This window comes from Chiroxiphia lanceolata, chromosome 7, assembly GCF_009829145.1.
Source record: "Chiroxiphia lanceolata isolate bChiLan1 chromosome 7, bChiLan1.pri, whole genome shotgun sequence".
NCBI lineage: Eukaryota > Metazoa > Chordata > Aves > Passeriformes > Pipridae > Chiroxiphia > Chiroxiphia lanceolata.
This window is the reverse complement of record NC_045643.1, coordinates 1,665,377-1,692,220: the sequence shown is the minus strand read 5'-3', so window position 1 is coordinate 1,692,220 and position 26,844 is coordinate 1,665,377. Positions and strand designations below refer to the sequence as shown.

The 26,844-nt window shown below is 47.9% G+C and overlaps 3 protein-coding genes across 7 annotated transcripts in view; 1 reads left to right on the top strand and 2 right to left on the bottom strand.

Moving 5' to 3' along the window:
• Positions 1 to 4,997: 4,997 nt before the first annotated feature.
• On the bottom strand, positions 4,998 to 7,324 carry LOC116789718 (UDP-glucuronosyltransferase 1-8-like). 2 transcript variants are annotated; one of them, XM_032693866.1, is made up of 2 exons: positions 6,365 to 7,324; positions 4,998 to 5,246 (listed from the first exon to the last, which is right to left on the bottom strand). In XM_032693866.1, the coding sequence occupies exons 1-2, from the start codon at positions 7,214 to 7,216 to the stop codon at positions 5,013 to 5,015; spliced, it is 1,086 nt and encodes a 361-aa protein (XP_032549757.1). In that variant the 5' UTR covers positions 7,217 to 7,324; the 3' UTR covers positions 4,998 to 5,012. The 2 variants fall into 2 exon arrangements, with proteins under 2 accessions (XP_032549757.1, XP_032549758.1); XM_032693867.1 differs by having other exon boundaries at positions 5,117 to 5,182; positions 6,365 to 7,314.
• A 5,267-nt stretch (positions 7,325 to 12,591) lies between these two features.
• On the bottom strand, positions 12,592 to 13,697 carry LOC116789727 (UDP-glucuronosyltransferase 1-6-like). Its single transcript, XM_032693878.1, has one exon. The coding sequence runs from the start codon at positions 13,526 to 13,528 to the stop codon at positions 12,692 to 12,694; it is 837 nt and encodes a 278-aa protein (XP_032549769.1). The 5' UTR covers positions 13,529 to 13,697; the 3' UTR covers positions 12,592 to 12,691.
• Positions 13,698 to 16,931: 3,234 nt separating this feature from the next.
• USP40 (ubiquitin specific peptidase 40) overlaps positions 16,932 to 26,844 on the top strand; it is a 30,046-nt gene continuing 20,133 nt past the window's right edge. For 2 of the 4 annotated variants that reach the window (XM_032693840.1, XM_032693843.1), the window contains exons 1-7: positions 17,854 to 17,924; positions 20,744 to 20,960; positions 21,361 to 21,428; positions 22,459 to 22,572; positions 23,354 to 23,518; positions 23,952 to 24,098; positions 25,893 to 26,036. In XM_032693840.1, the coding sequence (XP_032549731.1) occupies positions 20,762 to 20,960; positions 21,361 to 21,428; positions 22,459 to 22,572; positions 23,354 to 23,518; positions 23,952 to 24,098; positions 25,893 to 26,036 (837 nt within the window). In that variant the 5' untranslated portion in view covers positions 17,854 to 17,924; positions 20,744 to 20,761. Of the gene's footprint in view, positions 16,979 to 17,853; positions 17,925 to 20,743; positions 20,961 to 21,360; positions 21,429 to 22,458; positions 22,573 to 23,353; positions 23,519 to 23,951; positions 24,099 to 25,892; positions 26,037 to 26,844 lie in introns of those variants that run through there. The other 2 variants (XM_032693841.1, XM_032693842.1) reach the window with 2 other exon arrangements.

The window sequence follows — 26,844 nt, the reverse complement described above, 5'->3', positions numbered from 1 at the left end:
TACAGTAGAAGAGCTCCAGGAGATTCACCAGCATGTTCTTCACACGTTGAGCAAAGGTCATGGTGTCTGAATAATACAGGAAGAGCCTGGGGATGTAGGAAGGAGGGTTTGGACACTGGGTAGCGTCAAAATCCATCCCACAGGGAAAGCCCCGCAGGAAGTAGATGGAAGGGACTGAAAGGTACTCAGCCACCACGGGTCCACACATCAGGATGGGATCCGTGAACACCACGTCGAACTTGCTCTCCCTCAGGTACCGCAGCAGGTCTTGGTCATGCAAGAGGCTCTGGCAGTTCATGAAGAAGACCCTGGAGATCTCTACTGTGCTTTGGTACGAGGCAATAATAAAATTCAAAACAGATCCTTCAGTAAAATGAGCGTCAACAAAGGCCTTGAGCGTGGCATCCAGGTACCCGTCCGGGTACGGGGCAGGGTACACCCTCACGGTGTAGTTCTGCGGCTCCTTTGAGGTCATGTACAGGCTCGTGGATGGCACCACCACCACCACCTCGTGGCCCTTCTGCTGGAGCTTCTCCACCACTGGGCGCATGCTGAGCCAGTGGCTTCCATCCTGAGGGATCACCAGGATCTTCCCACCTTCAGCAGGGACGAAGGACGATGTCAGCAGAAGAAGGAGGCTGGTCCAGCCACAAAAGCCCCGGGAGGGAAGAGCCATGCCGCTGGAAGGGAACCAGAGGCTTCTGCTCCGCGGGGCTTCCGCACAGCCCTTTATATGCAGCTCCATGCAAACTAAGCAGGGAACTTATTGACCACAGAAACAAATATTTAACTTCCCAGCCCTATTGGGATTAGCCTGCAATATGGCACGTGTCAACGTAATGCAAGGGAAGCGCCGTGTCCTCAGAAAAACATTTGAACTTTCTATTAATGTTTAAGCTTGGAATTCTGTCAGCACCATCCTTTCTCCATGAAACTAAGAGCAGGGCTGGCATCTTGAGTAATAATTGTGCATAATACCACTGTCTTGGGAAATACCTACTAAGAAAACAAGCCTGTTTTGCTTTCAAAGGACAGCCCTTAAAATACACCGGGCAGAAGGGATGGAAACTGCAGCAGCATCTCCTTCATGGACTAACCCAGCTGAGAACACAAGGCTGATGTTAAATTCCCACCCTCTGGAAGCAGTCAAACCCACATCTCTTCTGAAGGGATCACAGCCACCAGGATGTATCAGGCAATCCCAGATCTGAGGAGGAGGACAACAATCCCATTTGGCTTTTTTCCTTCACGGTACTAGACCAAAAAAGAGGAACTGAATGATGGGCTCAGGGCAAACAGAGGGAAAGGAGGGTGGAACAGGCCTTTGGGGACACAAAGAAGGAGCCATGGCCTTGAAAACCCTTTTTATGTATTGGGAAGAAAGCAAAATTTCGGAGGAGGTGTGATACCTTTCCCTAATCCCACCGAGAGCACATGCACATGGAAAACCCCAACAACTAAACCAGACCTCTGAGCTCTCCTCCTTTCACAGACACATCAGCAACCACATCCAGGTGTCTCCTGGACTCTTCAGCCCTGAGCTCCACCTTCCCTCTCCCATGTTCCCTCCTGAGCAGCAGCCCAGCTTTGATGAGAAGAGACATCCTCTCTTGGTTAAACGAGCCAGGAATTTGGCAGTTGGATGTGTGGCTTTGAATCCACTCCCAGAGAGGCACAAGCAGTCCCTAAAATTCAAGTTTCCTGAGGGAAGAACAGATTGCTGAGCTGTTATAAATAAAACTAGGTGGTGATACCCCAGCTTGAGTCTCCAAAGAAAGCCTGACCAGGATGGTGTGACCCCTTGTTTGCTGCCATTCTCTGAAATTCCCTGCAGTGAACTGAGGCCCTCAGGGCTTTGCTGGAGGAATGTTCTGGGGTTTAGGCAAGTAAAAGCAGTGCCAGACCAAAGACTTTTGATGAGTGGCAAAGTCTTTTTGGGTGGTGCTAAGGAAGAGGTCCTGGAGAAGAAAAGAGCTGATGCAAAACCATCACCAGCACAAAGGTTTTCCTGGTTTTTCTCTCAGTGGGGGTGGGATTCCCAGCACCTTCAGGATGGAGAAACAAACCCTTACAGCCTTGGAGAATGGTCTTTGTCTCAGTAGACACCCAAAGGGTGCTGGGACTGCTCTGAGAAGCTCCACTCCCACATTGACAAGGAGGAACCACCTTTAGATGTGGAAAACGCAATTTTTAGACAGGGCCAAAAATATGAGGGCCAATATTTGAGAGATATTTGGCAGACAGCCCACACTGAAGGTGTGAGACTGACCACATTTATGATTAATTCTCATGAAATGCTGGAAATTCAGAGACAAAAGGGTTTATTGCAACTGCTGTGACAAGAACTGACCAAATTCATTTGGAACTTGGTGTGTTTTTTACTCTGGACTTGAAGATTTTCAGCAAAATCAGGAGGCTGAAAACAGCCAACAAAAGTTCATCTTGCCTTGACTACAAGAGAAGAAATCTTTGATAGTATGGCTACACTTTCCTATGGACTCCACAGACTTCTTGTACCAGACCATCAGAGCAAAAACTGTGATAAAGGTGAGGCGGCAACAGGAAGGGCAGAATTAAAGAAAAAAAATCAAATTAGAGGTAAAAGGAGAACAGCCAAAGAGATAAAGAAAGGCTGAAGTTCCTAGGTTAGCAGAGGTCAGAACAAAGGTGGGTATTTATTATTGAGAAAATTACCAGCCTGGCTCAATATTTCAAACTACCATGATAAGTTTCTCTGTGTTTGTTTTGCATTAGGAGGAGCAAAGGGCACCCGCAGCCCTTTTAGCTCCCAAGGGTGTGGTGCTCCTGATTCATGTGCAAACAGGGATCTGACGAGCTGAGGGCTCCAAGAGTGAGAGCCGTGGGCCTGCTTGGAGGAAAACCTTCCCCAGTGGGGACTAAGGGACATCAAGTCTGTGTTAAACCAGGCTGGGGTGACCCAAGGCTGCAGGTTTGTTCTCCTCTCAGGTGTGACAAAGCTTGTGGGGGTTATTCCAGGGTGTCTCTGAGCTGGCTTTGGGGAGCTGGGACTGTCCTAAAACTCTCCCTAGCTGCTCATCCCTGAGTTGGACTGGCTGGGATGTGTGGGTTTCTGAGCAGCAAACAGTGGGATTAAGGAAGAAGGGTGGAAAATGGATATCTCAGCAGCACTAAAACGAGAGCTAAACCCAAATGTTTGTTGAGGCAGCCTGGAAGGGTTGGTTCCACAAAAACCAGGATTTGTTTTCCTCCTGTGGAATGAGATTGATGCCCCGCTGGTGCTCTGGGCCCTGCAAGCAGGAACAGGTTGCTCAAATCCGAGAGTTGTGGATCCCTGGAAGTGTCTGAGGCCAGGCTGGGCAGGGCTTGGAGCACCCTGGGCTAGTGGGAGGTGTCCCTGCCCGTGGGACTGGATGAGCTTTAAGGTCCCTCCCAACCCAAACTATCCTGGGATTCGGTGTAATTGGATTTGCCAGGTCTCTGGATGACGGATCAGGCTTATCCCTGCAGGAATCCTCATGCAATTGAAGCCAGCCCTTATTTTTTTGATGCTAAGCAGGGTCTGGCAAGTGCAGCTTGGAGGTTGCTGCTGTGAACCTGCCCAATTCTCCCCTCAGGTTTTTCCTGCCCTGGCATTTTGCCTGCCCAGGATAAGGCAGGATTTAGTTTGGTCAGCAGGACTTCAGAGGAAAGACAACCCACAAAAGCAATTCTGGGAATTGGAAAGTAATTGAGATCTTTGTGAGGGCAAGAAGCTGCAGGAAAGGAGATCACACAACACAGATCATTCCCTAAGCTGCAGCTCTTTCTTAAGGTGCAACTAAAAATGGTATGAAAATGATAGTATATTATCCTGAAATTAATGACTATCCTAAAAGAAAGGTGACATTTAAGGCTGTCCAGGTAACTGTAAATGGAACTAGCTTTTGTAGAAAAAATATCAATGTATTTGATATTTCTAAATAAATATATTACTCCTAAACCCTTTGTAGACTTTTGTCCACAGACCTCTATCATAAAATATAAGTGCCTTTAGAGTCACGTTAGAGAAGTAGTTTTAATTTAATTTCTTTTTAAATTTTAATTTAACCAGAAGACGAAGTTCCCATGGAAAGGGAACCTGAGGCAGGAGGGGATTTTTGTGGAGGGACCTGTGTTTTACAGCTTCCTTCACTCTCTCCTCTACAAACCATGGGAGGTGCAGGGATGTGGGGAGGAGCAAACCGAAGGGGCCGGTGAGATGAACCTGGTTAGAGCAGCACTGTCAGGTTGGTACATTCCCTTTCATTTGGCAGGACCAGTTAGAAATGTTTCTTTATCAGCTCCCCGGATGCTGCTGGGTCTGGCTGGAGGGTTTCAAAACAGGACCTGGGCTCTTAATCCTTGTGCTTAGAGGGACAAGGGGCTTTTTTCAGCTACACTTTTTCTTTACTTGAGTAACCACCTACTTAAATTTGGGGTTATTTGAATGTTTGCAGTTAGCCAGCTGTTCAGATAAGTAAATTAGGTTAGAAAAAGCAGGAAGAACTTTGAAAGGTGGCTGTAGCTTCAAGCCCTAAATTTTGCTTTGATCAAATCATATGAACTTTGTTTTTATGAACTGCCCAAAGAAGCAACCTTGTATGAAGTTTGGCTACAAATGAGATGTTTATCAGAGTGTCTTGAGGCTCAGGGTCAGAGTTTACTTGGCAACTGGATTTCTGGCCGTCAGTGGGTATGGAATTGCTACTGAGAGCCACGAAAGGTGCAGGGCAAGAGAAATGCAGCCCGAAGCAGCCAGTCTGAGTCACTTGAAGTGCAGTTTGTCTTTCTTGAGCCCCAGGCCTGTGGCCTCATGTTCTCCCACCCCCTCTGAGATGATTCTTACACACCTTGGGGTCTCGCAGAGTCACAGAATAACCTGAGTTGGAAGGGACCCACAAGGACCTTCAGGGCTGAATCTTCAGTGACTGAATCCAGGGATTGACCCCACAGCCCTGGCATTATTGTTTGTTTATTACTCCCATGATAATATTTATTCTTGCCCTGTAATATTATTGTGTTTCTGAACAGGGCTTACCAGTGTGTGTGCACAGGTAGGTTTTTTCCCCTCCCCTCTGATTCACTTCACACTTGTTTACTCTCTGCTGCATTTCTGCCCCCTTGCTGGGCCCTATTCCAAGTGAAATAGGAGCAATTCCCCTGCTGTCTTTAGAAAATGGGGCTAAAAAAAGGCAGAGAGGAGGAATACACAAGGTTTTGCCAGATCTGGAACATGTGATTTTCACCTGCTGAGCGTGTGAAGACAGAAGGTGGCAGGTATAGAGATAAAATATTCAGTGATATATCATTCTGTAGAAAATGAGGGCAGGATGGCTCTGCCCCTGTAGCAAGCTTACAAACTCTTTGCAGCTCTAAGATCCTCAACACATAAAGTAAATGTCATGCAAACAGCAAGAATTTGCCTCTTAAATCTCAAACTAGTGCCCCTCTTTGAGTCTTAAGTGAAAGAATGCCTTAGTTACAGTATTATTCTAATAGTCTAGTTTATAATGTTATTCTTATTTGTCAAGTTTAATCTTATTTATCAGGTTCAGTGGGCTCTGCATAAGCCTATCAAAGAGCATGTAAGAAATTGGAAAGAAGAAAGCAAAAAACCACCCCTTCAGCTCAAAGACTGTGCAGGGATGTTGTGTGACCACAATTGAGAAGGGAAGGAGTAATTTCCTAGGGAAGAGATTTGTGTCCTGGAGAAAAATAATGTTATTGTTTCAGAGACTACATCGTAACTATCAAAAAGAGCTTTAAATTTCTAGCTCAGCTTTGAAAACCCTGCAGAACAATTCCGGTGAAAGCAAATGTCAAGAAATAGCTGTGAAAACCTCAGTTTTGCATTCACAAATACACTGTTGTGGGTTCTTTCTTCCCATTTCAACGTGACATGTATGTTCTACGACCCCAAACAGGAATAACTTAACACAGACAGGCAATTTGTGAACTAAATAGTATGAAAGTACAACCAAAGCAAGTTAACCGACGTTGCAGAGCCTGGAGTTAAAACCAAAATATGACTCCCAGAGCATGGCCTTCGGGTTTCTGGTCAGATTACAGAAATATGTGTCAGATTCCATTAAAATGAAATCCAAACTTAATCTGCTTGGCAAATAATACACATTCACTGAGGGCAGTAATCTGTAGCTGGCAGATGAAATCCCTGGTTTTGTGAGAAAATCCTCATTAATTCAAGGAAGTCTCTCTCCAGGTGATTTGATTTCAGCCTGTGGAAAACAGCAGCCAAAAGCTGGTTCTTTTAAATCATTTCCAGAAATAAAAATAATCAATAGCGATGAATTTCCTGAAACAATGTAATGAATTTTCACTGGAAAATGTGGAAAAGGAACATTACCTTAGGCAGTGGTTTCTCCTTAGCACAGTTTATTCCTCCGATGAAGACCATGTTGGGCATCACAGGCCTGACATACTCGAACACAAAGTCAAACCTCAGCAGCCAGATGGAAGCAGAGTCCACCAGGTCCACGAGGGACACGTCCCTCTGCAGGACTTCTGAGGACAACTTCAGCGCTTCGTCGTAGAAACCATCACAGTACTTGAGCTCCAGGAGGGAGATCAGGGCGTTTTCCACCCTCTGGAAGAAAGTCATGCGGTCCGAGTTGAAGGTGAACAGCCTTGGGACGTAGGACAGGGGGCTTGGGCACTGTGGGGCTTCAAAGTGGAGGTTGCAGCCGAAGCCTCTCATGAAGAACACGAAGGGGAGCGAGAGGTGGTTGGCGAGCGTGGCCCCGCACATGAAGATGGGGTCTGTCAGCACGGCATCGAACCCGCTCTGGTTCAGCGCCTTCAGGATCTCCTGGTTGTGGAACAGGTCCTTGCACTGGCCAAAGAAGGTGTTGAAGACGTGCACCGCGTTCTTGTACATGTCTAGGACATTCAGGGGGAAGGGCAGGCCCCTCAGGTGAGTGGCCACGTAGTCATTGAAGGCGCTGTCCAGCTCCTCCAGGGTCTGTGTCACCGGGTACGTGAGCACCTCGTAGGCCTGCGAGGTCTTCATGTGCCAGCTCACCTCCGGCATCAGCACCACCACCTCATGGCCCCGCTGGCTGAGCTTCTCCACCACCTCCTGCATGCTCAGCCAGTGGCTCCCCACCATGGGCACCACCAGCAGCTTCCCACCGGCTGTGGGGCCGGGCAGGAGGAGGAGGAGGAGGAAAATCCAGGCACAGCAGAGCCTCCGAGCCATGTTCCCGTGGGAGAGGCTTCTCCTGCGGGTTGTGGCTGGAAGATGCTTTTGAAGGACAATGATGGGTGTTGCACTGTACTTTGAGATAATCCCGTGGTTAATAATTCACCACTTTGGATTGTGGGCGGTTTATTTTTCTTTTTGTTTTCTCTTGGAAGTGGAACTGTGACCCTTTCGAGTGCTGAGTCACTTCCTTGGTGTTAACAGGGAATTAACACCTCCTCAAGGTGCTGTCAGATCTCTAAGGACTTGTCTCTCAGGAAGGCAAACTCCGGGAAGGTAGGAGATCCCAGTGTAAACAACTCCACCAGCACAACAGGAAAGGCAAAGAGCCTCCTTGTGGGTGAGTTGGTGGATGTTCAGATCATTCCTCTGAGGATACAGAGGGAGACCCTCAGTAGAAGGGGAAAAGGAGGATGAACCAAATCTTCCGAGCAGGCAGGAATCTCCACAGGGGGCGAGGGGTGGAGGTGGCAGCTGAGGGACAGATCTGTGAAGGTGAAGCCCAAATTCTTGCTTTACACAGTCGTGTCACAGCCGGTTGAAAACTCCTCCCCACCAGGCCTAGAACACACACTGATGGTGTTTTAACAACCACCAGAGACCCAGGAGTGAGCCCAGGGGTCAGGCCCTGCTTAGTTCACCAGCAGCTTCAGCACAAACACGATTTTTCAGCCTCACCCCATTGCTTTTGATGTCATTGATGCCCAAACTAATGGCTAAATAACATGGGAAAAGAACACAACCCGGAATTTTTAGAGCCACAGCTGTCCCTCAGGCACACAACTTCTCTTCTCTTCCCTCATTCAACACGCTAAGATTTAATTATACATTGTATACTGTTTTCCTCATCCTTTCCTTATTTCTCTCCCATTTTACCAGTGCCTGGAATTATTCCTTTGTGGGGAGAAACTAGTGGAAAAGTGGCAAACAGCAGGTTTTTGTCAGAACACAAATACTTGAATTTTGCGGTCATTGGGAAGATGATTAGTTTAACAAACAGCATTTTCTCACAAAAGAGCTAATTTATATATTTGTAAGAGGGAATTTGCTTCTTTGCTGAAGAGGGAATGTCCTGCCCTTCCCTCCTTTCTGCTGTGGGATGAATTTTCCATGCCAACCTCGTGGCTCCCTTAAGGTGAGGAATGGGTGCAAAGGCAAGGCCGGGTTGGGTGAAGTTAATCAGTACCTTGACGGTGTTGGGAGCTTTCCAGAGACTCCCTCCCTTGGATTGGTTGTCCCAACAAGGATTTATGGATGAGTTAAACCTCACTGGGTTCAAGGCAGGGCGAGATAAGGGGCGCTCGCTGCTCACACGTGAGCAAGGAGACAGTGGGAACGTGAGATTTGGGTAAGAAGTCGTGGATCTCAGGGGATGAATTGACAATCCCAAGGGAGAGGGGCTGTGCTGGGAGGGCAAAAAGGACATTGAGGGGCTGGAGTGTATCCAGGGAAGGGAACGGAGCTGGGGAAGGGGCTGGAGCAGCAGGAGCAGCTGAGGGAGCTGGGGGGGCTCAGCCTGGACAAAAGGAGGCTCAGGGGGGACCTTCTGGCTCTGCAACTCCCTGACAGGAGGGGGGAGCCGGGGGGGATTGGGCTCTTCCAGCACATCCCAAGTGACAGGAAGGGAGGAAACGGCCTTGAATTGTGCCAGGGGAGGGTCAGGTTGGATACCAGACATTGCTTTTTCACTGTAAGCTGCTTTTTTCACAGAAGTTGCCCAGGGAGGGGGTGGAGTCGCCATCTCTGGCAGTGTTCAGGAGGCTCCTGGCACTGGCCCCTGGGGACACGGTTTAGGAGTGGGGGGATGGTGGCACTGAATGATCTTGGAGGTCTCTTCCCACCCTGATGGTTCTGGGATTCTGGCGGGATCAGTGTGGGTCATTGTGAGCTCGGGAGGGCATTAGTGGGGCAGGCACAACACAGCTGCCAAGGTGGAATAAATCCAGGACAGGGGATCCCAAACCCCTCTGATAAATCCATGACAGGAGATCCCAAACCCCTCTAAAAAACCCCTGGCAGGAGTTTCCAAGCCCCGCCATGAACCTCGCAGTCTCCCAGGTTGCTCTAAGCCCCATCATGTCCTTGAACATTTCCATGGACGGGGGATCCACAGATTCCCTGGACACGGTGTCCCGCTCCCGCCACGAAACTACAACTCCCATGCGCGCCCCGCGGCCATCACAGAACTACAACTCCCAGCAGGCCCCCGCGCGGCCGCCGTTTCCCGGCGTGCCCCGCGCGGCGGCCCCAATAAAGATGGCGGCGGCCGCGGGGCCGGGGCTGTAGGGCCGCGCTGGGCACGGTCAGTGACGGGGCAGGGCCACGTTTTTGGGGTTATCGCGGCATTAGTGCGGGGCTTTGGGATCTCCTGGCACGGCCTTGGTGCAGGGCTCTGGTATCTTCTGGTTTGGGGTTGTTGCGGGGGGTTGGGATCTCCTGGAATGGGGTTATTGAGGGGTTTGGGGGATCTCCTGTCATGGGGTTATTGGGGGGGGGGGTTGATGTCTCCTGTCATGCGTTTATTAGAGGGGTTTGGGGATCCGTTTCATTTGTTTTGGGACCTCCTGCCATGGGTTTATTAGAGGGGTTAGGGGATCCCTTTCATGGGTTTTGGGACCTCCTGTCATGTGTTTGGGGATCTCTTGTCCTGGGTTTATTAGAGGGAATTTAGGATCCCATTTATCAGAGGAGTTTGGGATCTCCTGTCATGTGTTTGGGATCTCCTGCCACGGATTTACTCCAGAGGTTTGGGTATTCCTTTCATGTGTTTGCAGTCTCCTCTAATGGATTTATCAGAGGGGTTTGGGATGTCCTGTGATGGATTTATCAGAGGGATTTCCTTTTAAGGATTTACATAGTTGTTCTCTTTGATACAACTCCAGTAGCTTTTCCTTGGTTTTTACAGGAATGTTTTCCGGCAGTGTCCTCAAATACTCAGATTCTTACCCAAGTGGGTAAGCTTTTCAAAGGGGGTGTAGGCGATGCTGCAGCTGAAGGACTCAGAAAGGAAGAGCAGGAAGTTCTTCACTCTGGGAGAATGTCATGTGGTCTGTCTGGAGGGAGAACATTCGTGGGACGTAGGACGGCGGGTCCGGGGCCTGAGCAGCCTGTTTGTCAATGTTGCACGGAACACCCTTCAGGAAGAACACACTGGGGATGGAGAACTGAACAGCAATGATCTGCCCACAGGGATTGAAGGGATCCGTGAAGATGGCGTCAGATTTGCTGTCCTGGATGTATTTCATCATCTCCTTGTTGTACAGCAAGGATCTGCAGGTGGCTTCAAACATGGCAGCGGTCTTCTGGGAATGTTTCAGAGTATTCCAAAATCTGACCAGGAAAGGCTCTTCGCTAAAGCGCCTCTGGCCAAATGAGCGTATCTGTTCTTCCATCTTCCTTCTTGATAGGGACAGGGTAGGTTTTCAAGTCATAGACATCTGAGGAGCCAATGTATACCTTGTTGTCTGGTGCCAAAACCACAATTTCGTGCCCTCTCTTGCTCAGCTCTGCCAGCACTTCCTTCATGCTGAGCCAGTGGCTGCCCTCCATGGGGATCACCAACAGCTTCCCAACACTGGCAGGACTCAGGAGGCACAGGAAGGGGAGCAGCAGTGCCCTCAGCATGTTGGGAGCTGGCCGGAGAGGAGCCCACACACTGAGAGGCCAAGGGTGGCTCTCAGGCTTTTGTAGCTGTGCCCCACCCAAGCAAACGCCCCATTTGGCAGCACTTCCACTGATCTCCTGCCCTTGGACTTGACTCCCATTCCAGGCCTTTAGTGGTTTGCACACAACGGAGCCAAGGCAGGTGATTTATCATCATAAAAGGGAAAGGTCAGGGTTGTGCTTCCAAGATGGCTTTGCGTGAGCCCAGGAAGGTCTGTCACCTTCAGACCCCTCACTCGTCCAAGCTGAGACACCTCAATGCCTCAGACTCCTCTTCTTGCCCTCAGCCACCTGACATTTACTGACCAAGGCAAGTTGCACAGTGAAATAGAACTTGGAGAGAAATATGAGAAATCAGTGTGGAAGTATCTGGGTTTTGGGGTTGGTTTTGTTTTTTATAACCCAAACCATTGGGCACCACTGAGAAAAATTCCATTTCTTTTCATTAATGCAAATTTCCCTTTTTTCTGAGAGAAGCAGCCAACAGGGAGTCTTCCCTCACTTCTCCACACAACTTTCACCTAACCCCTTATCTTGTCAGCTCTAAAATGAGGTTGCAAAACAGCAGTTCACCGTTGTACCTCCGATAACACAAACCACCAACATGTTCCTGTTTCACCAAGTCATGAGTCGTTCACAGCCAGTGTCGGGGCAGTTCATGACCCCAATCCTGTGAGTCCAGGTCCTTCCTGGTTATGAATTGCTGGGGCTTTAAAAGTTGGTGATAACCTCTCATTAAAGTTTAGAAGTTCCTAAGTAGGTGGCAGGGCAGGTGCCTTTGGCTGGATTTCCCTTCTGCAGGGCATTCAGAGCTCTACATCCCTGGTGCAGTTCTCTTGTCCCAGATTTCTGCCCTTCCCAGGAACCTGCCCTCCAAAAGGAGCAGCTCCATCACCCACACTATCTCCACATTGGTAGTTCACAACATGGATTGACTCAATGGCAATTTTCAAACAGCTCAGAGGAAGGAGATGCATGGAAAACACACCAGTTACTCATAACCCCTGACAAGCCGACGAAGGAACACCAGAAGGTTGATACCCAAAAGCCCAAATTGGAATTTACAGAAAACACCCAAAAAAGCTTCAAAGCTAATTCAATAATCTCTGAAAGAAGGGGAGGATAAAAAAGAAGGGGAGCATTTCTTTTGGGGCTTAGATAGTGACACCTTGACACAACAGCATGGAAAGGAATCACTCTGGCTGTGACAGAAAAAAAGATGGTGAATAGGTAAAATTTAAGCCCTGTAACCTTCAAAGTGGATGAAAGGAGAAGGGATATATGGAAGTATAGACAGACAGTTCCCAGTGGGAAGGGAGGACAGCAAAGCTGAGGTGAGCTTCGGTTCAACAAGAGCTTAACACTTGCATAAAAATTACGTCGTGTAAATCCTCATAATTATGCCTGATGTGGCTTTAGGTTTGCCAGGATATGATCTAACCTGAAGGCTGGATAGTAGGAAATCCCATTTTTGCCTCATGCAGGATTTGTCATTAGCTTTTTATCTTTAAACATCAAGATGTTTTCAGGTAGGATTTGATGTAAGGGTGGGAGTGGCATCCCTGCCAAGCGAGATGATCTTTCAGGTCCCTTCCAACCCAAACCATTCTGTGATGCTACAATTCTATTTTCCTATTTCTATTTTTGCCTTTTCACCTGAAAAAAAAAGAACAAACCAGCAAAAAACTCTCAAAAAAACCGTTATACCTAAAAGAGTTTTTTCTTCTGCTGACAGTTTATCCCTCCAGTAAAAGCCATGTTGGGCATCACTGGTCTTGGGAACTCAAACACAAAATCGTATCTCATTAATCAAAATGATCCACGGCTCAGAAGCTCTGTGGCTGTCACCTTCTTCTTCAAAACCTCAGATGCAAGTTCTTCAAATTCAGCATATATTGGCTTACAGTAGAAGAGCTCCAGGAGATTCACCAGCATGTTCTTCACACGTTGAGCAAAGGTCATGGTGTCTGAATAATACAGGAAGAACCTGGGGATGTAGGAAGGAGGGTTTGGACACTGGGTAGCGTCAAAATCCATCCCACAGGGAAAGCCCCGCAGGAAGTAGATGGAAGGGACTGAAAGGTACTCAGCCACCACGGGTCCACACATCAGGATGGGATCCGTGAACACCACGTCGAACTTGCTCTCCCTCAGGTACCGCAGCAGGTCTTGGTCATGCAGGAGGCTCTGGCAGTTCATGAAGAAGACCCTGGAGATCTCTACTGTGCTTTGGTACGAGGCAATAATAAAATTCAAAACAGATCCTTCAGTAAAATGAGCGTCAACAAAGGCCTTGAGCGTGGCATCCAGGTACCCGTCCGGGTATGGGGCAGGGTACACCCTCACGGTGTAGTTCTGCGGCTCCTTTGAGGTCATGTACAGGCTCGTGGATGGCACCACCACCACCACCTCGTGGCCCTTCTGCTGGAGCTTCTCCACCACTGGGCGCATGCTGAGCCAGTGGCTTCCATCCTGAGGGATCACCAGGATCTTCCCACCTTCAGCAGGGACGAAGGACGATGTCAGCAGAAGAAGGAGGCTGGTCCAGCCACAAAAGCCCCGGGAGGGAAGAGCCATGCCGCTGGAAGGGAACCAGAGGCTTCTGCTCCGCGGGGCTCCCGCACAGTCCTTTGTATGCAGCTCCATACAAACTAAGCAGGGAACTTATTGACCACAGAAACAAATATTTAACTTCCCAGCCCTGTTGGGATTAGCCTGCAATATGGCACGTGTCAACGTAATGCAAGGGAAGCGCCGTGTCCTCAGAAAAACATTTGGACTTTCTATTAATGTTTAAGCTTGGAATTCTGTCAGCACCGTCCTTCCTCCATGAAAGTAAGAGCAGGGCTGGCATCTTGAGTAATAATTGTGCATAATACCACTGTCTTGGGAAAGACCTACTAAGAAAACAAGCCTGTTTTGCTTTCAAAGGACAATCTCAAACTAGTGCCCATCTTTGAGTCTTAAGTGAAAGAATGCTTTAGCTACAGTATTATTCTAATAATCTAGTTTATAATGTTATTCTTATTTGTCAAGTTTAATCTTATTTATCAGGTTCAGTGGGCTCTGCATAAGCCTGTCAAAGAGCATGAAAGAAATCGGAAAGAAGAAAGCAAAAAACCACCCCTGCAGCTCAAAGACTGTGCAGGGATGTTGTGTGACCACAATTGAGAAGGGAAGGAGTAATTTCCTAGGGAAGAGATTTGTGTCCTGGAGAAAAATAATGTTATTGTTTCAGAGACTACATCGTAACTATCAAAAAGAGCTTTAAATTTCTAGCTCAGCTTTGAAAACCCTGCAGAACAATTCTGGTGAAAGCAAATGTCAAGAAATAGCTGTGAAAACCTCAGTTTTGCATTCACAAATACACTGTTGTGGGTTATTTCTTCCCATTTCAATGTGACTTGTATGTTCTACGGCGCCAAACAAGAATAACTTAACACAGACAGGCAATTTGTGAACTAAATAGTATGAAAGTACAACCAAAGCAAATTAACCAACGTTGCAGAGCCTGGAGTTAAAACCAAAATATGACTCCCAGAGCATGGCCTTCGGGTTTCTGGTCAGATTACAGAAATATGTGTCAGATTCCATTAAAATGAAATCCAAACTTAATCTGCTTGGCAAATAATACACATTCACTGAGGGCAGTAATTTGTAGCTGGCAGATGAAATCCCTGGTTTTGTGAGAAAATCCTCATTAATTCAAGGAAGTCTCTCTCCAGGTGATTTGATTTCAGCCTGTGGAAAACAGCTGCCCAAAGCTGGTTGTTTTAAATCATTCCCAGAAATAAAAATAATCAATAGCGATGAATTTCCTGAAACATTGTAAAGAATTTTCACTGGAAAATGTGGAAAAGGAAGGAAAGGAGGAAGGAAAAGGAACATTACCTTAGGCAGTGGTTTCTTCTTAGCACAGTTTATTCCTCCAATGAAGACCATGTTGGGCATCACAGGCCTGACATACTCGAACACAAAGTCAAACCTCATCAGCCAGATGGAAGCAGAGTCCACCAGGTCTATGAAGGACACGTCCCTCTGCAGGACTTCTGAGGACAACTTCAGCGCTTCGTTGTAGAAACCATCACAGTACTTGTGCTCCAGGAGGGAGATCAGGGCGTTTTCCACCCTCTGGAAGAAAGTCATGCGGTCCGAGTTGAAGGTGAACACCCTCGGGACGTAGGACGGGGGGCTTGGGCACTGTGGGGCTTTGAAGTGGAGGTCGCAGCCGAAACCTCTCATGAAGAACACGAAGGGGAGCGAGAGGTGGTTGGCGAGCGTGGCCCCGCACATGAAGAAGGGGTCCGTCAGGACGGCGTCGAACCCGCTCTGGTTCAGCGCCTTCAGGGTCTCCTGGCTGCGGAACAGGTCCTTGCACTGGCCAAAGAAGGTATTGAAGACGTGCACATAGCTCTTGTACATGTCCAGGACATTCAGGGGGAAGGGCAGGCCCTTCAGGTGAGCGGCCACAAAGTCGTTGAAGGCGCTGTCCAGCTCCTCCAGGGTCTGTGTCACCGGGTACGTGAGCACCTCGTAGGCCTGCGAGGTCTTCATGTGCCAGCTCACCTCCGGCATCAGCACCACCACCTCATGGCCCCGCTGGCTGAGCTTCTCCACCACCTCCTGCATGCTCAGCCAGTGGCTCCCCACCATGGGCACCACCAGCAGCTTCCCACCGGCTGTGGGGCCGGGCAGGAGGAGGAGGAGGAGGAAAATCCAGGCACAGCAGAGCCTCCGAGCCATGTTCCCGTGGGAGAGGCTTCTCTTGCAGGCTGTGGCTGGAAGATCTTTTTGGGGGAAAATGATGGGTGTTGCACTGTACTTTGAGATAATCCCGTGGTTAATAATTCACCACTTTGGATTGTGGGTGGTTTTTTTTTGTTTTTGTTTTCTCTTGGAAGTCAAACCGTGACCCTTTCGAGTGCTGAGTCAGTACCTCGGTGTTAATGGGGAATTAGCTCCCCAAGGTGCTGTCAGATCTCTAAGGACTTGTCTCTCAGGAAGGCAAATTCCAGGAAGGCAGGAGATCCCAGTGTAAACAACTCCACCAGCACAACAGGAAAGGCAAAGAGCCTCCTTGTGGGTGAGTTGGTGGATGTTCAGATCATTCCTCTGAGGATACAGAGGGAGACCCTCAGTAGAAGGGGAAAAGGAGGATGAACCAAATCTTCCGAGCAGGCAGGAATCTCCACAGGGGGCGAGGGGTGGAGGTGGCAGCTGAGGGACAGATCTGTGAAGGTGAAGCCCAAATTCTTGCTTTACACAGTCGTGTCACAGCCGGTTGAAAACTCCTCCCCACCAGGCCTAGAACACACACTGATGGTGTTTTAACAACCACCAGAGACCCAGGAGTGAGCCCAGGGGTCAGGCCCTGCTTAGTTCACCAGCAGCTTCAGCACAAACACGATTTTTCAGCCTCACCCCATTGCTTTTGATGTCATTGATGCCCAAACTAATGGCTAAATAACATGGGAAAAGAACACAACCCGGAATTTTTAGAGCCACAGCTGTCCCTCAGGCACACAACTTCTCTTCTCTTCCCTCATTCAACACGCTAAGATTTAATTATACATTGTATACTGTTTTCCTCATCCTTTCCTTATTTTCTCTCCCATTTTACCAGTGCCTGGAATTATTCCTTTGTGGGGAGAAACTAGTGGAAAAGTGGCAAACAGCAGGTTTTTGTCAGAACACAAAATACTTGAATTTTGCGGTCATTGGGAAGATGATTAGTTTAACAAACAGCATTTTCTCACAAAAAGAGCTAATTTATATATTTTGTAAAGAGGGAATTTGCTTCTTTGCTGAAGAGGGAATGTCCTGCCCTTCCCTCCTTTCTGCTGTGGGATGAATTTTCCATGCCAACCTCGTGGCTCCCTTAAGGTGAGGAATGGGTGCAAAGGCAAGGCCGGGTTGGGTGAAGTTAATCAGTACCTTGACGGTGTTGGGAGCTTTCCAGAGACTCCCTCCCTTGGATTGGTTGTCCCAACAAGGATTTATGGATGAGTTAAACCTCACTGGGTTCAAGGCAGGGCGAGATAAGGGGCGCTCGCTGCTCACACGTGAGCAAGGAGACAGTGGGAACGTGAGATTTGGGTAAGAAGTCGTGGATCTCAGGGGATGAATTGACAATCCCAAGGGAGAGGGGCTGTGCTGGGAGGGCAAAAAGGACATTGAGGGGCTGGAGTGTATCCAGGGAAGGGAACGGAGCTGGGGAAGGGGCTGGAGCAGCAGGAGCAGCTGAGGGAGCTGGGGGGGCTCAGCCTGGACAAAAGGAGGCTCAGGGGGGACCTTCTGGCTCTGCAACTCCCTGACAGGAGGGGGGAGCCGGGGGGGGATTGGGCTCTTCCAGCACATCCCAAGTGACAGGAAGGGAGGAAACGGCCTTGAATTGTGCCAGGGGAGGGTCAGGTTGGATACCAGACATTGCTTTTTCACTGTAAGCTGCTTTTTTCACAGAAGTTGCCCAGGGAGGGGGTGGAGTCGCCATCTCTGGCAGTGTTCAGGAGGCTCCTGGCACTGGCCCCTGGGGACACGGTTTAGGAGTGGGGGGATGGTGGCACTGAATGATCTTGGAGGTCTCTTCCCACCCTGATGGTTCTGGGATTCTGGCGGGATCAGTGTGGGTCATTGTGAGCTCGGGAGGGCATTAGTGGGGCAGGCACAACACAGCTGCCAAGGTGGAATAAATCCAGGACAGGGGATCCCAAACCCCTCTGATAAATCCATGACAGGAGATCCCAAACCCCTCTAAAAAACCCCTGGCAGGAGTTTCCAAGCCCCGCCATGAACCTCGCAGTCTCCCAGGTTGCTCTAAGCCCCTTGAACATTTCCATGGACGGGGGATCCACAGATTCCCTGGACACGGTGTCCCGCTCCCGCCACGAAACTACAACTCCCATGCGCGCCCCGCGGCCATCACAGAACTACAACTCCCAGCAGGCCCCCGCGCGGCCGCCGTTTCCCGGCGTGCCCCGCGCGGCGGCCCCAATAAAGATGGCGGCGGCCGCGGGGCCGGGGCTGTAGGGCCGCGCTGGGCACGGTCAGTGACGGGGCAGGGCCACGTTTTTGGGGTTATCGCGGCATTAGTGCGGGGCTTTGGGATCTCCTGGCACGGCCTTGGTGCAGGGCTCTGGTATCTTCTGGTTTGGGGTTGTTGCGGGGGGTTGGGATCTCCTGGAATGGGGTTATTGAGGGGTTTGGGGGATCTCCTGTCATGGGGTTATTGGGGGGGGGTTGATGTCTCCTGTCATGCGTTTATTAGAGGGGTTTGGGGATCCGTTTCATTTGTTTTGGGATCTCCTGCCATGGGTTTATTTGAGGGGTTAGGGGATCCCTTTCATGGGTTTTGGGACCTCCTGTCGTGTGTTTGGGGATCTCTTGTCATGGGTTTATTAGAGGGAATTTAAGATCCCATTTATCAGAGGAGTTTGGGATCTCCTGTCATTTGGTTGGGATCTCCTGCCACGGATTTACTCCAGAGGTTTGGGTATCCCTTTCATGTGTTTGGAGTCTCCTGTCATGGATTTATCAGAGGGTTTGGGATCTCCTGTTAGGGATTTATTAGAGACGTTAGGGATGGTTTTCATGGGTTTTGTCACCTCCCGCCATGGGTTTGGGATCTCCTGTCTTGGGTTTATTGGAGGGATTTTGGGATCTTCTGTCCTGAGTTTATTAGAGGGATTTTGGGATCTTCTGTCCTGGGTTTATCGGAGGGATTTGGGGATTTCCTTTTTTGGATCTACTAGAGGGATTTTTGGGCTCTCTGGTCATGGATTTATTAGAAGGGTATGGGATCTCCTTCCTGGATTTATTGGAGAGCTTTGGGGATCCCTTTCATGGGTTTGGGATCTCCTGCCATGGATTTATTCCAGCCTTGGCAGTGGCACATGGTGTACTCTGAGCTGGCCCTGCTTTGGACCAGCGACCTCCTCCAGAATTCCTTCTAATCCATATTCCTGTGTGGATCCAAGGGAAGGAGGCTGCCAGCAGCAGTGCTTGGAGGCTCCAGAAATAAGGAGCGAGGGAGGATTTGGCACTGAAGTGCTTCCCTGGAGTGGTGGGTGGGGATGTCTCCTGGAGTTGTGCCTGATTGGATGAACCTTCCTCTTGGGAATGAGCTGCTGGAGATTCAGATCAGGAGAACAGGGGCTGAAGTGCAACAGACCTGACTGGAAAAAGGAATGAGGGCTGTGAGACACTTTGGAAGAAGTTCCAAACCTAGGAACTGCCTCTGGAAGCTCAGGAGGCAGGGCCTTTCCAGAGGTTTTAAGGCAGTCCTGGGATATGAGGCGATGCAAAGCTCCGGAAGGGATTTGTTCCCTCTCTGTTTTCATCAGAAACTGTCTCCAGCCACGTTGTTTTATTCTGTGAGGGTTTGTAGGGGGATTTCTCTTGGATGAAGAGCTGAAAGAACATTCCAGAACTAGCAGGGCTGTTCCCAGCAGAGCTTTTCCCTAAACACTTCTGTGGGAAGGGCTGAAATGGGCTGGAACATGGAATGGTTTGGGTGGGAAGGGACCTTTAAGATCATCACACCTTTCACTAGCCCAGGTTGCTCCAGCCTGGCCTTGGGCACATGCCGGGGTGGGATATGCCCAGATTCCTTGGACACCCTCCCAGGGAAGGATTTCTTTCCAGTATCCCATCTAACCCTGCCCTCTGGCACCTTAAATCCATTCACATACCACTGGTTGTAGGGAGAGTCTTAGGAGATGAGCCTGATGAGCTCGCAGCTACTTTGGATTTTCCAAAGGCATTCCACAAGGTTTGCCACTGGAAGCTCTCAGAGCAATTAAGCTGAGAAAACTCCTAAAGCAATTAAGACCCAGAGGAAAGTTATTGATTTAAAGAATTGGCTGAAAGGCAGGAAAACGGGCTAAAACTCAGCTCTCCCACAGGGGAGGTGCTTTGTATGTTCACCATGGATTGAGTTCAGTATATGCTAAATTATGAAATAAACAGGGAATGTTGATTGATTGGGGTTTTTTCCCTTGTGGAATCAACTGAAAGATTGCAGCTTTAAAGCTTTAAAGTCTTTATGCTCTCAAAGAGGTAAAGGAGAAGTTTAAGGGGTGTGGAGGAGGTGGATTAAATTAAAGACTAATTATTAAGGTAGGAGACAAGTCCAGTTGTAGATTAAATCCAACTCTCTGGAAGCTTTTGGAAGAGGTGGAATATGGTCAAGGTGTGTCAAACTTCACGTGGGCTGAAGGTAAATTAGGGAATGGTTATTCCCTGCTCCAGAATAACTCAGGGATTACTCACTGCTGGTGCTACACACACCAAAGGGAATTGTGGGCTGACAAATCCAGAACAAAAGGAGCAAGTTTTGGAAGCTCAGATGCTTCCAAAAAGAATCCCATAAGAAAAATTAGTCACCATTGAGTTTCTGGCTCAAACAGCTGGAAGCAAATATATAATTTTCTTACAACATCACTGGATTTTTGACTGTTTGTTCCACTCTCCCCATGTGAACTGGCCAATTCCAGAGGCAGGCTACAGGTGCATGAGGATTTCTGAGAGATTTGGAGGAGCTGGAGAGGCCTTCCATGTTTTTCCTTACAGGAAACTTGAGCACTCCTTAATCCTGGATTATTTATTTTGCCATACTTGTGCTTTTTGCTGGGGCCAAACTGAATTGGGATGTGTTTGGTTCTGTTCAGACCCGTGGGAACAGAAATGCTTTTAATTCCCCCTTTTTTGTTACGTTAATTTACACTTTTTTGCATGGATCTGACGTGGATTTTTAGAATAAAATGGAAAACAAATACAGACACAGGTTTATTTTTTAGGATTTGAGTGGGTTCAATTGCCCTTTTTATAGCAAATAACTCCTGTTGCTTTTTTTTTTTTTCCAAGGCCTCTTTTGCCTTCACAATGTTTGGGGACTTATTTGACGAGGATTTTTCCTTCATTTCCAACAATCACTGGGGAAAAGGGAAGACATCAAAGCCCAGAGAGTGTGAACCTCCAGCTCCCAGGGATTTCACCAACCTCAGTGGGATCAAAAACCAGGGTGGGACCTGCTACCTCAATTCCCTGCTGCAGACTCTACTTTTCACACCGGAATTTAGAGGTAAAGGCTTCAAAACCACCTTTAAAATCATATTTGGGGTGATATTTTAGGGAGACTTTCATGGCTGGATATTTATGAAACATGGGGAACTCAAGATGGTTTTCAGGAACAGTTCACTTCCAGTAAATTATTCCAGGATGTTGGGCTGTAAAACGAGTTTGGCACAAAATTTAAGTATTAGAAACATTGAGTTTTCTTACGAGTTACCATTTGTGTAAATAAATGAGGTTATTGCTGTCTGGAGTTGGTAATTTTATTAATCCCATCACTACAATTCCTGAAAAAGATATTTGCCAGTCCTTCTCTCCCGCTTTTCTCTCCCTTGTCCCTTTTCCCCCCTTGTCCCCTTTTTCCTCAGATGTTGTATTTTTTAAAGAGATGTTTTTCTTTCCCATTCCAGAGGCCTTGTTTTCTCTGGGACCTGAGGAACTCGGGACTCTGGATGACAGCAGGAAACCAGATGCAAAGGTATTGGGAATTTTTTAGTCACCTCTCAGGGTTGAGCTGGAGGACTTTTGTTTCAATTCCTGTGCCCCTTGTTGTGAGGAGGAGAGAAGGCCCAGGTTTAACCCCAAAAGGCAGTTTGGGTTGGGTGATGCTGGATTTTTCACACAGTTCCAAGTGTCCAGTGCCAGAAGGTTTTCCTTCAGGGATCAGATATTGAGTCCATCTCTGCTGAAACGTTCTCCTTCCCATCTTGTTCCTCCACACCACGTGGAAATCTGTGGCTCAGGGTGTGTTGGAGCTGAGTTTTTAGGGATTAGTGTCAGGAATAACATCAGGAAAAGTTGTTCTTTTTTACTGTGGTGATGGGAGAGTTTTGGTTATCACTAAAGGTGTGTTCCATGGCTCTGTTGGTGTGACTCAACACAGGAAATATCTTGGAAGGAGTCCAGAGGAGGCCATAGAGATGCTCCCAGGGCTGGAGCCCCTCTGCTCTGGAGCCAGGCTGGGAGAGCTGGGGATGTTCACCTGGAGAAGAGAAGGCTCCAGGGAGACCTGAGAGCCCCTTGCAGGGTCTAAAGGGGCTCCAGGAGAGCTGGAGAGGGACTGGGGACAAGGGATGGAGGGACAGGACAAGGGGGAATGGTTTCCCACTGCCAGAGGTTAGATGGGATATGGGGAAGGAATTGTTGGCTATGAGGGTGGGGGAGGATCTGGGATGGAATTCCCAGAGAAGCTGTGGCTGCCCCTGGATCCCTGGAAGTGTCCAAGGCCAGGTTGGAGCAGCCTGGGCTAGTGGATGGTGTCCCTGCCCATGGAATGAGATGTTCTTTAAGATCCCTTCCAACCCAAGCCATTCCGTGATTTGGTTGAACTGTAGATTTTTGGGAACAAAGTGTCACTGCTGTTTTGGTGTGAATCAAGTCACCTGTTTTATGAAAGCCACAGACAGTGATAGTTTATTACAAATTTTGTGCTAAATTACTGTGATTTAAATGATGTTAATGACCTGTTCTGACCTGTTTTGGGTGTGTTTTGTGGGTTTTGTTCCCAGGTTCGAATAATTCCATTGCAACTCCAGAGGCTGTTTGCTCAGCTCCTGCTCTTGGACCAACAGGCTGCATCCACCACAGACCTCACCGAGAGCTTTGGCTGGAACAGCCATGAGGTGCAAATCTCCAGCCCTTGGAAACTTGTTTTCCTCAATGGAGAGTTTGTTGTTTTATTTTGGTTTTTTTTTTTCTTGGAATTTGACCTTTAAGACACATCTTAAAATCCTTCAGGCTGTGTAGATGACCTTGGACTGGGTCAGCTGTTGTTGGCTCTCCACACAAACTCCATGCCAGTTCACAGGAAGCTGCAGAAGATGGTTGTTCTCTTTGATACAACTCCAGTAGCTTTTCCTTGGTTTTTACAGGAATGTTTTCCGGCAGTGTCCTCAAATACTCAGATTCTTACCCAAGTGGAAATGTGTCACTCGTCTTAGAGTTTAGTGACAGGACAAGGGGGAATGGCTTCAAACTGCCAGAGGGCAGGGTTAGGTGGGATATTGGGAAGGAATTCTTCCCTGGGAGGGTGGGGAGGGGGTGGGATGGAATTCCCAGAGAAGCTGTGGTTTTCCCATCGCTGGAAGTGTCCGAGGCCAGATTGGAGCAGCCTGGGATGGTGGAAGGTGTCCCTGCCCATGGCAGAGGGTGGAATGGGATGAGCTTTAAAATCCCTCCCAGCCACAACCATTCCAGGATTCTTCCCAAGTGGAAGTGTCGTATGTGGGTTGTAGATGATGTACTTGGAGCTACTCAGCATAACTCCCTCAAGAGCAGTAATAAATGTGGTATTTTACTCCTGTGAGGAGTCAGAGCCGGCTCTGTGACACCTGATAAAAGGTGTTTTTAAGGAATTAGCAGAGCAAAGAGCACTGTTTGATTTCTCCCTGTTTCCTGGGGCAGGAGATGAGGCAACATGATGTGCAGGAGTTGAACAGGATCCTGTTCAGTGCTCTGGAGACCTCCCTGGTGGGGACATCAGGCCATGACCTCATCAACCGACTGTACCACGGGATTGTTGTCAACCACATCGTGTGCAAGGAGTGCAAGAATGTCAGTGAGAGACAGGTAAAGCAGGGGCATTTTCCACCACAGAGTGATGAAGGTACTTCCAATATTCTTTTTTTTTTTTTTAAGTCCAAAAGAAAAGAAATCTCATCTTTCGTGTGTCCTTGTTGAATCGAGACTCGAAGTCTTGGCTGCGTTTTCCAAACCACCTCCCTCAGAGGGGAAAAAACCCAAGTGTTCCTGCGTCCTCTGAGCCTTTGGGAGATGCAGTTACCTCACTGCTCAGCTCTCTAACAACAGCAAAATGTATATTTACAGCCTTTGATGCTCCAAAAAAATTGGGGTGTAAAAATTAATTTCTCTTCTGTGATGATTTTTCCCCGTCAGCAGCAATCGTTTCCATCTGCTGTGATGATGGGAATGAGGGTCTTTCTACTGTCCCATGGACTTACACCACTTTAATAGCTCCTTTTTTGCTGTCCTTTCTGCATAGGAAGATTTCTTAGACCTCACAGTGGCAGTGAAAGGTGTTGCTGGCTTGGAGGAGGCCCTGTGGAACATGTATGTGGAAGAAGAGTACTTTGAAAATGACAACTTGTATCGGTGTGGAGCCTGTGATAAACTTGTTGAAGCTTCAAAGGTAACTCCCTGGGGACTCTCAGAGCTCAGTTTGCTTGGATGGAGACTCCAGCTCTGGGGTCTCCAGTAATGGAAGGACATGGACGTGCTGGAGCAAGTCCAGAGGAGGCACCAAGATGGTCAGAGCAGCTCTCCTCTGAGGAAGTTCTGAGAGAGCTGGAATTGTTCAGCTGGGAGAAGAGAGGCTTTGGGGTGACCTGGCTGTGGCCTTGCAGTGCATGAAGAGAGCCCACAAGAAAGATGGAGAGAGACTGGAGTGCCAGGACAAGGGGGAATGGCTTCTCAGTGCCACAGGGCAGAGTTATGGGTTATGTGGGATATTGGGAAGGAATTCTTCCCTGGGAGGGTGGGGAGGCCCTGGCACAGGTTTTCCCAGAGCAGCTGTGGCTGCCCCATCCCTGGAAGTGTCCAAGGCCAGGTTGGAGTACCCTGGGCTAGTGGAAGGTGACCCTGCCCATGGCAGGGGGTGGAATGAGATGAGCTGTAAGGTCTCTCCCAACCCAAACCATTCCATGATTCTATGAAACCTGAGCAACTGTGTCAAGAAGCATAAAGAGAAAACACAGATCCATGTAATGAGGAAAACCACGGAAATTCTCTCCCGAAGAACCCGAATGGGAGAGAAAACCAATGAGCAGAAGTTGCTCTGCACAGGGAAATGGGAACTGTTGCTTTGTGTTTTGTGAAGGAAATGTTTTGTGTTTTTGTTGGTGCATTCTGCCCTCTTGCCAACAGCAAAGCTCCTTGTGCAATCCAAACCCTACAGCTGGATGTTGGAGGGAGCATTCCAAGGGGAAGCTGAGGGCAGGCTGAGTTAATCAGCGCCCGGGGAGCTCGGGAACACTTGGCTGTGCCTCACGTGCTGGTTGGATTAAACTTTGCTGGGTTCAAGGGAGTGCAGGGGAACAGTTGTGTGCCTCTCAAAGGTGCTCATCCCTGCAGGAGGAGAGTTGGAACGCTGGATTTTGGTAGGAAATCCCATAGCTGGGGATGTCAGGCTGTGCTGGAAGGCTGCAGCGTGGAGGAGGGATGTTGGAGCAGCACATCCCTTTGTGCTCTGGGGCTCTCTGGATGTAGCTCTCCCTCCTTTTTTGTTTCCCGCTCCAGGACTTGACCAAAATTTAATGGCACCATCTGATTTCACACCGAGCTTGGCAGAACATGGCATTTTGGAATCCCTGTTCCACTAAGCTTTGCCACATAGTCTTGACAATGGATAAAACAAGAATACCTAATTCAGGGGGTTTGTTGAACCATGTGTGTGTTCCTGGGAGGTTCTGCTAGAAATGAGAGTTGGATGGTGTGGTGGTTTGGAGACATTGGAAAGGCTCAGGAACGTGGCCATTGAATGCACACTTGCATGCAGAGGTGATTGGTTTTGCTTCTCCCAAGGATTCTTGATGTGTCCCACACCAAGTTGTTCAATCTTGATTAATGTTCTCCCTCATGAAAATGGATTCTCTTGGCTTTCCTGCCTGGAAGGTGCTTTCCTGTGTAAATCAGGGAGACTTCCAGTGTTCTGTGGCTGTGGAAATGGAATTACTGACCGGAATTTCCCCCATGTCCTTTGTTTTCTGTAGCAGGACAAAGATTACCAGTCCAGGAGGATATGGGGCTTAACGGGGGGGAAAGCTCTGGCTTCCTTTTAGAACGTAGGGAAATTGAGGATTAGGGAAGTCACTTTAAACTGTAACACCCTGGCCGTGTCTTTAGTTGGAGAAGGAGTTGTGCAGAGGGTGGAAACACTGCTGTGCTCTCCCTGTGAGCTGACAGTTGTCTCTCGGATCCCTCCCAGTCTGCCAAGCTGCGGAAGCTGCCGCCGTTCCTCACCGTGTCCCTGCTGAGGTTCTACTTCGACTTTGAGAAGTGCGAGAGGTACAAGGAGACGAGCTGCTACACCTTCCCCCTGCACATCGACCTGAGGCCTTTCTGTGAGCAGGTTTGTGCTGGGCCAGCTCTCCAAACCCTGCAGCCTCAGCAGAGCACCCACACCTCACATTCGGGGCGTGGAGAAACCTCGGGGGGTTCTTCTGGCCTTGATTCCAAGGGTTTGTCCAAAAAACCACTTTCTAACTGAGGAGGGAGATAGTTTGTAGCTCTCCAAGGGTGTGATAATGATGCAAAACTTAATCTGCCTCTTCCTTGAAAACTCCCAGACTTATCAGCTGGAAATGGAAATTTGCCTTTGTATTGTCATTGTCTGACCATGTGGGGTATAAATTGAGCTATATATGTTTTATGTGCCCCCAGTTATCCCATTTTTCTCAGGAATCTGTGTTGGAATTCATAGATTTTGATTTAAAACTGAGTTATACCATCGCTTCCTGACAATTTTGGATCCTTAAAGAGCCTACTTAAATAAATAAATAAAAAAAAAAAAATAATACTAATAAAAAATTTTAAATAAATAATACTAATAAAAAATTTTAAATAAATAATACTAATAAAAAATCTTAAATAAATAATACTAATAAAAAAATTTAAAAAATAATACTAATAAAAAAATTTAAATAAATAATACTAATAAAAAAATTTAAATAAATAATACTAATAAAAAATTTTAAATAAATAATACTAATAAAAAATTTTAAATAATACTAATAAAAAATTTTAAATAAATAATACTAATAAAAAATTTTAAATAATACTAATAAAAAATTTTAAATAAATAATACTAATAAAAAATTTAAATAAATAATACTAATAAAAAAATTTAAATAAATAATACTAATAAAAAAATTTAAACA

What these genes read in the sequence shown, in the direction of transcription:
- LOC116789727 (XM_032693878.1), bottom strand. Translation starts at nt 13,528, where the DNA reads ATGGAGCTGCATACAAAGGACTGTGCGGGAGCCCCGCGGAGCAGAAGC.
- LOC116789718 (XM_032693866.1), bottom strand. Translation starts at nt 7,216, where the DNA reads ATGGCTCGGAGGCTCTGCTGTGCCTGGATTTTCCTCCTCCTCCTCCTC. An exon ending in AGGAGAAACCACTGCCTAAG is followed by an intron (nt 5,247 to 6,364) that starts GTAATGTTCCTT and finishes CACGCTCAGCAG; the next exon opens with GTGAAAATCACATGTTCCAG.